We start from the raw sequence: 12,830 nt of genomic DNA on the forward strand, positions 1-12,830 counted from the left end.
TAGAAGTGCAAGGTATCACACAACCCACCCCTGGATATTTGTCAACACCATACAGCCCTCACTTCACAGCATGGGGTGTAAGCCAAAAGGAAACTGTAGACCTCAGTTTCACCACCGCAGTGTGCGCTTGAGCAAGCTTTGGACGGAAGGATTTGTTCAGAAGCACTCTCTCAAATCCACCGAACCACTTAGAGCAACAAAACCCAGAGGACACCAGCATGTCATGACCTCCAGCCATCCAGCTATACTTTTTCTTGTTTAACATTGCAAATTAGACAAGAAGTTATAGACTTCCCTCTAGGTTTGGAAGACAACCGAAAGAACATACTCTGTAATGATAAACATTCTTAATCTCTTCACCCTAACTGTTTATTCATAGACAGGCACATTATTAATTGCCTACTCTGTGTAGCACAGAGAGACCCAGATGGACTTATTAGCTATATTTATCTTTCTATAGATAGCATTAGACAGAGAACAGCATTGAGTGGAAGTGGGGGGAGGGGAAGCATAAGGGTGAGATTTGGCAGTGTCTGAGAGAAGATAGGTTGTGAATGAGTAATTAGAGGAGCACAAGGCTGTCATTTTAGACTTGTGGCTAGGAAGGAACTTTGTATCCAAGGGTCATGATGAGGGGAAATGGGATTCTTAAATGGGTCCTCTGTGTTTCCTCTTTAAGTATGTAGGAAAGGCATCCCAAGGGCAGAAGTAGTATTAGCAATGAGAAAAGATGGGGGAGGGGGATAGTGTACATACTATATGTGTGTGTGTGTGTGTGTGTGTGTGTATGTACATATACGTTTGTACATATACATCTATATACACACATATATGTATACACACACATATATGTGCACACACATAAACATATATAGCATTATATATATACTTCTCGTACTTAAAGGACGTGGCATGAGCTCTCTGACGAGCAGAGGCCAGCCAGTCTCAGTCCTAAGTTTTAGAAAGCTTTGGTAGTAATCTTAAATACAGGGAGCTGATTAAAACTGAAACAACAAGGTAAGAGATTAAAATAAACATATTACATGACAAGCCCGGACAAGAGTAAGACAGACAGAAAGATGCCTACACTTTCAAAATAGTGGGGTGCACACCTGTGAAATTGGAGCCCATGTTATTGGCATAAATCACTGAAACTTTTGTGGGTGGCTTTGTTTTGCTTTTTTTTTTTTTTTTTTTTTTTTTACTTTTTCAAATATACATTTCTATGTTGAATATATTTCATAGCAAATCATGGCAAAATCTAGCTGAGAGCTTCGTACGTGAACACTGCGTCTCCATCATTCAAGCTCTTATCTCTCCTCAACATGTTGGTTCTCACTCCTTCTGAAATTCATGGTCTCTTCTTTAACTATCATTGCTACATACCACAAATGCATCCACACATACACCCATGCACGAGTGTGCACACACACGCATACACACACACACACACACACACACACACACAAACAATTTAATGTTGCCTATGTGTGGATGTATCCATGGGTAACCACTTGGAATTAGACAATGTTTGTGGGGGGGGACCCTTTTCTCCCTTCTCCCTCTCTCAAACGCCATTGCTCACCTGTAGCTCTATGTGGACATGAGACCTTGCAATATATCCCCCCATCCACGTTGGCATGTCAACTAGCATTGCCTTTGTGCAACTGTAGTTTAAGCCACCATTGGGTTGAACGGCATTGTACACAGAGGGTGTTTTCTTGCTGCAGACATCCTTATCCTCTGGTTCTTGAATTCTTACCACACACTTTTCCACATATTCCCCAAGCCTTGGGTGTATGGGATGAATCACAAATCTGTCAACTGAGGTTCGGCACCCCACTATTGTATACTTTCTGAATTTTGACCAGCTATGGGGTTTTGTAACATCAGTTGTAGAAAAGAGCATCTTTGATGAAGGGTGAGCACTTCATTCTCTGTGGGCATAAAAGTTAAGTATTTAGAACACATCTAGAAATTCTATTAGCTTAGGAAAGTGGCAATGGTAGGTTCTCCTCTTGTGTCTCTCTGGCCTTACCTCTCCAGCCATGGGTGGGTATCTAAGTTCACAGTACCCTGCATGAATCCCCTTACATCGATCAAGCCTCGAGTCCAAAAGAGAAAAGTGCCACTGTTGTACCCTTTAGCTTTCCTGGCTGGTAATTGTCTGGTTTGTAGGTCTTACAGATGGCCAGGGCTGCCAATTGTTTTTCTCCCTATGGAGGACTGAAAAATTTAAAAGCATTTCTAACACTTTTTAAAAGCAGTTGGGTTGACAAAAATAAAGACTTAACACAATCACGTATGAGCTTCAGAAGATAATTTAGCAGAGGGTGATTCAGTCTCTTTTACAGAGGGTAATTTCAGTCTTGAAGGAGTGAAGCCGCCAGCACCATGATGATATTATGGGAAACATTAAAATGTGGATTAGCTTAGTGGGTTTTTGGAACGTGCACGACAGGAATAAACTCAGACTGTGGCTGTTTTTGCTTTGGTATGTTTGACAATGAAGTGGAAATTCTGGAAAGTCACCAACTACAATTTTGTTCATTGAAGAAAGTCTGTTCCTGTTTGGTCTAACCTTGGCTCTAAAGGTCTAAAGCTATGACAGTGTTTGAGGAGAGATCCAGTTAACCACACAGTCAGTTAACCAGCACACCTGGTCTCTAGCCCATCTGGGTGAGCAGACATTCATCAAGAGGTGTATAATGAATGTAACACGTGCTCAGGTGAATCCCCAATGCCAGATCAAAAGGAGATGTGACCACTGGTACACAAGCTAGACACAGTTCTCCAGACCTGGCTGGGATCATGCAGGGAACCTGTTTAACTACTTTCATCTTTTGGCCCTTTAAATCACTTTGATACAGAAAGCTTGGGCTTCCCAGAGTGGCACTTAGAATTCCCAGTCCTTTTCCTAAAACAGTGGTTCTCAACCTTCCTAAGGCTGTGACCCTTTAATTCATCTCCTCATGTTGTAAGCATCCATCCATAAAATTACTTTTGTTGCTACTTTGTAAGTATAATTTTGCTATTTTTATGAATTATGTGAATGTCCAAGTTTCCCAATGGTCTTAAGTGGCTCAACCACCCAGGGGTCGGGACCCACAGGTTGAGAACCACCGCCCGAAATACTCTCATCCAGTGACTCTGAACACAGAGGAAGATGTTCTATAAAGAAATTGAATATCCAGGCATTTGAAAGCCACATTATTATATTAAATGGGATGTTGCAGAGATTTAAGCTCAGCAGTGATGTTAGTTCTTAATGCCACCCCCTACAAGAGTTCTATAGTCAAAGACCATTGAAGTCTTAACCCAAACCCAGTTATCATCTGCCTCAAGCCCCTTTTTCCCCTCCCCCTCCTCTGCAGCATGGGCTAAGCGCTGCACTTGGGGCTGTCATCTGGTGGTAGTTACTGCTATGCTTGGGATTTGGAAGGACTTCTGTTTATTTGGCATGCTCCGCATGGGCCTGTCGGGCTCCGGGGGGTTGTGGCACTTGCAGAACTTACAAGGCAGAAACACAAAAATACATAATTCATAGAGGGGACTATTTTGGAGTCTCCTTCACTTTTACAAATTGGCCATAAAATAGAAACCACAGACATAACATTCATATACCCATACAAGTCAAACTTGAAGAATTATTGGAGGTAGCAACACTGAAGGCTTTTGGTAGACACTTTTCTCTAGGGCACCCAGAGCAAGAGTATGAATTCAGAACTTGTGCACAGAGATTAGTAAGTTCTCCAAATGTACGAATTTGAAGAATGCCTATTGATGAAAATGGGCTCCTCATGGTCAAGCACAGAGTTTGAAAGGATATGCTTGTCTTTTTGAGTACATGAAGGATTTTATACACATTGCCTTCTAAGTTCCTGTTTTGTGTTTTTCTCCTTTTCTTAGTGGAAAATGCTCACAATACCCGAGACAGCCGTGCGTGTCTCTGTCAAGGGTATCGTAGGGGAAGGAGCGGTGTGGAGGTCCAGTCTACTTCCTCCTCTTCTGATTAGTGGTGTTGACACCCTATGCTTGCACTTGTTCTCTGGAATGAGCCTTGAGGATGAAGGAAAAGTCTAATCAGTTTTTGTCACTTCCACTTAGGTATCTTGGCGGTATGTCGGTGATGTTGCCTCTAGTGACTTCGATGACGGACTGTTGAAAATTAGCGTGCTTAATGAGGTTAGCTACACACATGACCCAAGAAAAGAAATAGTACTTCTGCCACAGACGTCAAGGAAAAAGCTCCCTCTGCCTTGTGACTTGATGGCACAGTAAGGAGGGTATGGTTCTCGGGACGAGAAAAGCCGAGAGCTGTTCCATGTGACTTTCATGCTCTGTGACCTTGGAAATGGCACTTGAGTTCTCTGGGCTATATTTCATTCAAGTAGATCTGATCCCACTCTCCTGCAGGGGTTTTGAGAGTAGAATGGCAAAAAAAAAAAAAAAAAAAAAAATGGAGAGGTCTACCCAGATGGAGCAGGTTGGACTGTAGTGGGTGACAACCCTGGGCCCCGGGTCATGGGTTAGAATGCATGGATCATTCTCAAGTTGCTTCTAAGCATCAGACCCCATTGTAGGAGCTGTGTGGTCTGTGGAGAAGGAGGGGGGTACACAGGGAGTGACAAAGAGGTTAATGGTGTTACTTAAGCTGTTTGGTTACATAACATTCTTAGAGAAATGCACAGCTAGGTTAAAAGTAAGACTATGTGACATGACATCTTTATGAGGATTATAAAGATTCTCTGCAGTCAACTATTGGTTGACGGAGGGAGTATTTTTTTTTTAACATGAGCTCCCTGATATGTCATCCAATCCCAAGTGTTCATCCCTAAAGCACATGTACATTGCTGAAATGCTAAACATAAGTAAACTCAGTATATTTATAAGTATGTTTAAGCATGTGTGCATATATGTGACAGTAATAAAGAAGAGGTCATGAATTTGAGAGGTAGTGGAAGGAATTTGGGAGGGATTGGAGAGAGGGAAAGAAGGGTAGACTAGACATGATATATAAACTGCAGTCATGTATAAAATCCTTTTAAAAAATTAATTTAAAACATTTAGCACAGCACAGGGGCCAGGACAGGATCAATCTCTATTAAAGATAGTAAGTAGTCTCTTTTCCATAATTTTTCAAAACAATACCCTTCAGGTAGATGGTGAGATGGGTTTTTTTTTAAAGCAGACTTTCAGAAGCAAATTTGTATTTCTCCCAAGAACACTTAGGAACCCATTTCTTTACTGTTTAGTTTACCAGTACACAAAACCATCACATTGGTTTAGCCTGCCTCTCTGCCAATCCTAAAAACTTTTCCTAGGTTGTTTGGAAAAATGATTTGAATTGGAGAGAGGCCTGTGAGTGACGTCGTATCATACTGTGTTTCTGAAGGTCAAACTGTGGCTTGAGAACCTTATGGGATGCCATATTCCCCAATTCCCATTATGTGGCTCTACGGTAGTGTTAACTAAAAATAGTCATAGTGAGGATGTTGTTTGTTTTTTATTTTTTTCCCCTTTGTTCTGAGGCCATTTCCTAGGGGTGGAGAACAAATATCTATTCATCCTTAGAAGGACACCAGCGACAGACCACAGAAATGATATTACTCAAGTCTAGCCTGGTAAACAATGAGTTTAACCCCAATTACTTACAAGTGCATAGGCAACTAACTCATTAAGCAGCTATACCACTTAGGGGAAATTCTCCCTAGTGAAGGTTGTCTGTTGATTCTCAGGGGAAGGCATGGTTTTGTGATGCCCTCACTTCCCCCAGCAAAGGTTAACTCCCTAAAACAACTATAGGAGGAAACAGAACCTATTGAAACCTCTTTCCCAGCAGCTCATAAGTACTTATATCTTGAGGAGGGGTAGGACCTCATGATAACTCTCTCCTAGAAATATATAATTGTTCATAAATCCTGGGTAGAGGCACTATGGAAACACATCAGCCCCTCCTTCATGATGCAAAGTCAACAGGCCCAGTCTTGTTCAGGTAGACAGTTCCAGAGGCCAGTGGCGAAGTTATACATGAAGGACAGTATATATAAAAGACACTTTCTTTTCCATTACTGTTGTCGGTATTGCTGCAGTCATGGTGCTGGGATTTTTGATCAGATGTGAGTGCTTCTTATAATTGAAAATATTTTGGGCCATTATTTGAGGTTTTCTGCAACACTAAAGAGAGAGATGCATTAATGTCTTTAAAGACTGATTAATCACTAACGTAAAGGTAACCTGACTTGTGGTTATTAGCAAAAGGAAGCTGTACAACAGGAAGCCTGCTTCCAGATCAGCTCTCCAAGCAATCAGGGAGAAAGGATGCTCTCACAGAAGGTCTCTGCCAGGTGCTCCTCTTCTTCCTTTAGTCTGTCTTAGATATGCCTGCAGCCTTGGTGTAAAGTGCTTACTTGCATCAAAACCCAGAGCGTCTAGGTTGTAGATGCAGATGTGACAGTTCTCTTCAGAGACTGCTATTGTGCTCAAGTTAGGGTCTCCAGAGAAAGGCCAATTTTCAAGTAGCTTCTTTCTTTTTGTTCTCTCTCTCTCTCTCTCTCTCTCTCTCTCTCTCTCTCTCTGTGTGTGTGTGTGTGTGTGTGTGTGTGTGTGTGTTACTTATTGCGTGTATGGGAGATGTGTGGAGGGCAATGACAATTATGGGGAGTTGGCCCTTTCCTTCCACCATGTGAGTCACTGGGCTCAAACTCAAGTTGACAGGCTCAGCAACAACTACCTTGGTCTATGGAGCTAGCTCACCAGATTCAAGCAATTTATTTCTACAGAGGAAATGAACTCTGTGTTATGTTGACAGTTTATGTCACGGTTGAGGTTGGTACCTGCTCTGGCTATACTGAAGGACCAGGCAACAAACACTATATTAACATTTCCATATTAACCTTGACAACCTAGGTCAGGCTCCTTGGCTCATGCTTATACCTGCAAGCATGACTGATCTCTAAATATCTAGGTTGCCTTAGTTACCGGAGATCAGACTTTGAGGGAGGGTACTCGCTGATAATATTCAAAGTGAAGAGCTCATTGTGGTGACTTTGTGAGTAGTTTCTTAGAAAGATCGTTTGGATTTGAATGCTCTCTTGATTTCAGGTTTTACCTGAATCCCCATGTTAGTATTAAGACAGCACATGACATTTGTCAGAGTGGTCCAGACATGGTTCGCATCTGGCTCTTCGTCTATACGAAGTGCACTCTAGGGAGGATGAGGACATATGGCAAGAACTGGCTGGCCCTAAGGATGTGGATGTAAGAGAACAACGGGAACAGTAAGAATTGTATAGCATCAGCATGTGACTGGTTACGGAGTGAATGATAGAGATACTGTGGCTGTTTCTAACTTCACCCCTGCAGGCCATGTCAAGACAGTAAGTTACCCTGTAGTTGTTGAGGAGTTTTGAGTGTGTTTGCCTGTGGCTTTTGTATGCTGTGCTATGTCCCTTTTAGGGACTTTCTCACAACCTTCTGTCATGGGAAGACACCAAATGAAAAGAGCGTTTGATTATTTGGAATCTCTTAGTGCACAGGTCTGAGCATTCAAGTTGGAAATAATGACTTTATTAGAGATATACATATTTAATCATGGGGGCTCCTTTAATCATGCCTCTGTAGTCGAACAAGGTCATTATCACTGGGTAATCAGGAAAGGAATGGAAATCAGAGAGAGCCATGCTGGAAAAGATGAAGTTAAAAATATCCCCACAGATGACATCGTCTTCCATGTAGAAAATGCCACATGGAAAGAAATCTTTAGAGCTCATTAATCAGTTAGAAAAATGATGGAATTTAAGATCAATATAAAAAATTAGCGGTATTTCTAGTCATAGGCCATCCAAAAATAAAATGAAAGAAATAATTCTGTTCATTAAACATCAAGAAGAATAAATTGAAACTTTTAAAGGCTTTACCTGGAACACTATAAATATCAGTGAAACCAATTAAAAAGTTGAATCAGAGAACAACCCTGTGTTTGTGAGTGGAAGACAATATTGTTAGCAGAGCGCTCATCCCCAAGCTGTTCTATGCATCAAATGGAATTGCTATTAAAAGCTCAACAGCCTGTATTGGTTTTTGGAGAAAGGTGACTAGACCGTTCCTTTGGGGGTTTCCTCTGGGGATGTAAGGGACCCAGAATGACCAGCATTTGTTCTTACACTATCAGGGAACAAAGCTGAAAAACTCTCCTAATTTCAAAACTTACATCCAAGTTATCCGAACGGAGACTATTGTATCATGCAGGAGATTGTCAGTAAGGTTGACAACTGAAGACTAACTGTGGCTGGGACAATTTGATAGCCACCTGCAAGTGTACAAAATTGGGCCTTACCCAGTGGTATACAAAGAAGAAACTGGAAGCAAAGAGCTAAATTGTTGGGACTAACGTGAAAACCTCCCAGAAGAAAATAGGGATCGTCTTAGACCAGACTTGAGGCACATACAGCCAAATAAATGGATCCAAATAAAGCTTAAAACTTTTAGATCTTTAAGGACTCTATCATGAAAGTTAAAAGTCAACCAAAGAATGAGAGAGACATTTACAACAAATAGAGAGAAGATATGAATACAAAACTCTATAAATCTATCCATAAAAGGCAGCTCAACTTGAGAGTGTAAAAACCTTAAATACCCATTTGTAAAAAGACAATAAAGGATGACCAACACACACACACACACACACACACACACACACATACACACATACACACACACACACACACACACGCACACCCTGATGATCAACATTATTAGCCACTGGGGAAATATAACTCAAACCCACAACGAGATAGCACTTCACACCCACTGGGATGTTTATAATAAAAACTAAAAACACAAAAACAGGCCGTAACAGAGGTTGGCAAGGATGTGGAGAAACCGGGCCACTTGCACGTTGCCGAGGGGAGTACAAACATCGCGGCAGAATCACAGCTGTGCTGAAGGCAGCTTGGCAGCTGCACAAAACCTAAACGCCGAGTTGTCGTGGGTCCAGGAGGTCCTCTAGTGGGTACGTACATGAGAGAATTGGGAACACGTGTCCACCAAAAAGCATGTACACACATCCTCATAACAGTATTACCCATGGCGGCCTACAGTGGAAGCGATTCACTCATCCATCAGCTGATGTAGAAACAGAATCCAGTTTGTTCATGCATTGCAATGACGTCCAGCCATTTAAGATGATGGAGCGTTGAGTCTACAGCATGGTTGACACTGGAGAAAGCTCTACTGAGAAAAGAAATCAGACACAAAAAAACACATGTTTTATTTCACTTACATGATTTTTTTTCTAGAACCCTCTAGGGCAAACAGTGAGACAGAATGTATGTATATGTTTCTAAAAGCTTGGTGTGTTGCGAGAGAGGGAAGTGTTTGCTAACATGTATGTGGGTCTCCCGCTAGTGATGACAATTTCCTGAACTTGGTGCTGGTGATGCTTTTATAACATGGATCTGCTAAAAATAAATTCCTTAAATTGTTCTGTTTATAAATTTAATAAATTTAATGACATATGAGTTCTACATCATTTTTTGTTGTGGGTGAAACAGGGTCTCACTATGTAGCCCTGGCTGTCCTAGAACCCACTGTGTAGACCAGGCTGTCGTTGAAAGCACAGAGTTCCACCTGCCTCTGCCTACCAAGTGCTGGGATTAAAGGCATGGGCCACCATACCCAGCCTCTATGCAGCTTTTAATGTCACCGTGTTTTCTCTTCTTAAGCTGGTCTAATAAAACATGCCTTGCAAACAGACAGACAAACATTCTTTCTAAAGCACATAGTTCCCTGCCAACCTGGCCAGTCCACGCTCATCCTTTATAAACAGAGGTCATGAAATTTGATCAGTGTCAGTTCTGAACGAGTGTACCGGGACAGCTCTCTCTCTGAAAACATTATGAGGGGAAACCTCTCTACAGCAGCCCCTCCTCTTTCATCAGCTTGATGGAGAAACTTCTCGTTTACACGTCTGGCATTCGTTGTAGTCCCCTGGAGGGAAGACTCAGCTCCTCACCCACATTTCATGCTGTTTCTCTTGCTCTCCTTCTAGGTCCTTCCCTTCCCCAGCCAGGTGGTGTACAACAGGGTCGGCAAATGTGGCAGTCGCACTGTGGTCTTGCTCCTCAGAATCTTGTCGGAGAAGCACGGCTTCAATTTGGTCACGTCAGACATTCACAACAAAACCAGGCTTACTAAAAACGAGCAAGTAAGTTGCCCTTCTCATTGTTAAATCGTAGCTAATGGGTGCCTTCCGGGATCTCTTCCATGCCCACGTTTCTGTCATGTGCTGTATTGTGATCAGGGTATAGAAGGAAATTTAAGGTAGGATTTGTGCAGGAAATCTGAAACTCAGGAAGCCTTTATAAGTGGATACTTCCGTCAGGTCTGACGGACTGTGTACACCAGCAATGGCCTAGTTTGCAAAAGTCAACTCAACATACACTCTCAAAATATTTAAACCACTGAATTATATAAATAATGCTAATATCTACACAGTCAAATGGCAAAGTTTTTTATTTGGCATTTCTTCCTTTGCACTTTCTCATCTGTTCCCTAAATCCTTAAAGAGAAGACTTGCTTATGTGTGTGTGTGTGCATGCAGGAAATCTCATTGGTTGATGCAGAATAAAAGTCTAGTTGTTATAAGCTCATCGAGTCTTGGCTTCCAAACATTTGTGAGGAAATACAACATTTGTATATATAGTTGGAAAATGGCATTTGTTATATTCGGGGTAAGCAAAAGAATTCCCCCACTTTGCAGGCTCTCTTTTGCCTCAGTATAGCTGCACACAGAGTTGGATATACCTGTGACACAGTGACAGTGCTGTTGTCTGCCGGGAAGTTCTGGGGCTTGCCCTGCTTTGTACACCTGTACAGAGATAAGGACGACTGTGTCCATGGAGCCGCTGCTACAGGAAATGTGGGTGCTGTACTCTCAGTGGTCTTTTTGCAAGATAAAGCTTGCTGTCAACGTGTGTATTAATTCCTCTTGTTCACAAAATGTCCTGATAAAAGCAACTTAAAACTGGGGGAAGGCCCCAGGGGATACATCCCATATGCAGCCACCAAACCCAGTCACTATTGCTGATGCCAAGAAGTACTTTCTGACAAAAGGTTTATATGGATGTGTCCTGAGAGGCCCTACCAGAGCCATACTGATACAGATGAGGATGCTTGCAGCTAACCATCAGACTGAGCACCAGGGACCACAATAGAGGAGTTAGACAAAGGACTGAAGGGGTTTGCAACCCCATAGGAAGAACAACAATATCAACCAACCAGACCCCCCAGAGCTCCCAGGGACTAAACCACCAACCCAAGAGTACACATGGAGAGACCCATGGCTCCAGCCACATGTGTAGCAGAGGATGGCCTTGTCTGTCATCAATAGGGGAAGAAGCCCCTAGTCCTCATTTGGCCAGGATAGGAGAATGCCAGGATGTTGAGGTGGGAGTGGGTGGGTGGGAGGGGGAGCACCCTCATAGAGCATGGGGAGGAGGGATGGGAGAGGGGGGAACCAGGAAAGGGGATAGCAATTGGATAAACTATCCATAATTAAAAAGTGGAAACAAACAAAAGCCAACTAAGTCATCCAAGGACCAGGGTGGGTGGGGGAGCTGGGGGAAGGATTTATTTTGCCTTTAATTTCCAGAGAGGATAGTCACATAATGGCAGGGAGGCATGACAAGGCTGGCATTCATGTTGCACTGGCCGATCTGAAAGTAGAGAGGAAAAGCAGACCCCTGTAGACAGGGGTATCATTTCTTCAGGCTAGAGCAGTGGTTCATTGAGCAAAGTATTTGCCCCCCCCCCGGGGGCAAACCATGAGAGCCTGAGTTCAAATCCCCCAGCACAAACACGAAAGGCCAATGCCCAAGATGTAGATAGAATGCCTCTGACAATACAGCTCTGTGTGCCTCCAAGGGGAATATCGCATCTGAAGAACAGATGCTGAGATTTCAATACTGGGTGATGTCAATTTGATAGTAAGTGCCTCTTGTTGGCTAATACAAGTTTTTAAAGTGGCAGAGCCTTTTTTTTCTTTTTTGATACCAGGTCGCTGTGGCTCGAATGTGAAATATCCCCCCATAGTCCCACATGCTTGACTCTTTGGTCCTCAGCTCATGGCACTGTTTGGGAGGGTTAGCGAATCTTTAGGACTTGGAGTCTTCCTGAAAGGAGGAAGTATGTCTCCAGGATTGGGCTTTGGACTTCCATAGCCTGGTCCCACTTCCTGTTTTTATTCTTCATGTTCAGATTGCTAATGAAACATGAACGCCTGCTAAGTCTGTGACCTCTGCACTGGGTCTTCTGAGACATCTGGATCCCTGGAGCTGTCTGGGCATCCCATGTTGGCAACCTAGGAAACTCTGGGTTTACTGAAGTCTTAATAATTAAGCTGGGGGTTGGGCAGTGGCTTAGTGTGGAAGAGTGCTTGCTTCCTTGTGAGGAGGGATATTGAGAACCAGTTTGTATATGCTGACCCCAGGGAATGGCACTGAGAGGAGGTGTGGCTTTATTGGACGAGGTGTGTCACTGTGGGTATGGGATTTTTCCTAACTGCTTGGAGGCCAGTCTTCTAGCAGCCTTCAGATGGAGATGTAGAACTCTCAGCTCCTCCTGCACCATGCCTGCCTGGACACTGCCATGCTCCCTCCTTAATAATAATGGACTGAACCTCTGAACCTGTAAGCCAGCCCCAATTAAGTGTTGTCCTTATAAGAGTTGTGTTGGTCCTGGTGTCTGTACACAGCAGTAAAACCCTAACTAAGACAGAAGTAAAGGCAATGTTAGCACAAGCACTCCTGAGACAAAAAATACCAAACCAA

At 42.9% G+C, this 12,830-nt stretch overlaps 1 protein-coding gene across 1 annotated transcript in view; it reads left to right on the forward strand.

Annotated features, from left to right (window-relative positions):
- The window catches only part of UST (uronyl 2-sulfotransferase), a gene marked incomplete at its 5' end in the record, with an annotated part of 252,690 nt that overhangs the window by 140,614 nt on the left and 99,246 nt on the right, over positions 1-12,830 (forward strand). Inside the window, one exon of the mRNA XM_080941680.1 lies at positions 10,052-10,207. Within this exon, the coding sequence (XP_080797806.1) occupies positions 10,052-10,207 (156 nt within the window). The remainder of the gene's footprint in view (positions 1-10,051; positions 10,208-12,830) is intronic.

This window comes from Micromys minutus (genome assembly GCF_963924665.1).
Source record: "Micromys minutus genome assembly, chromosome: 30".
Classification (NCBI taxonomy): Eukaryota; Metazoa; Chordata; class Mammalia; order Rodentia; family Muridae; genus Micromys; species Micromys minutus.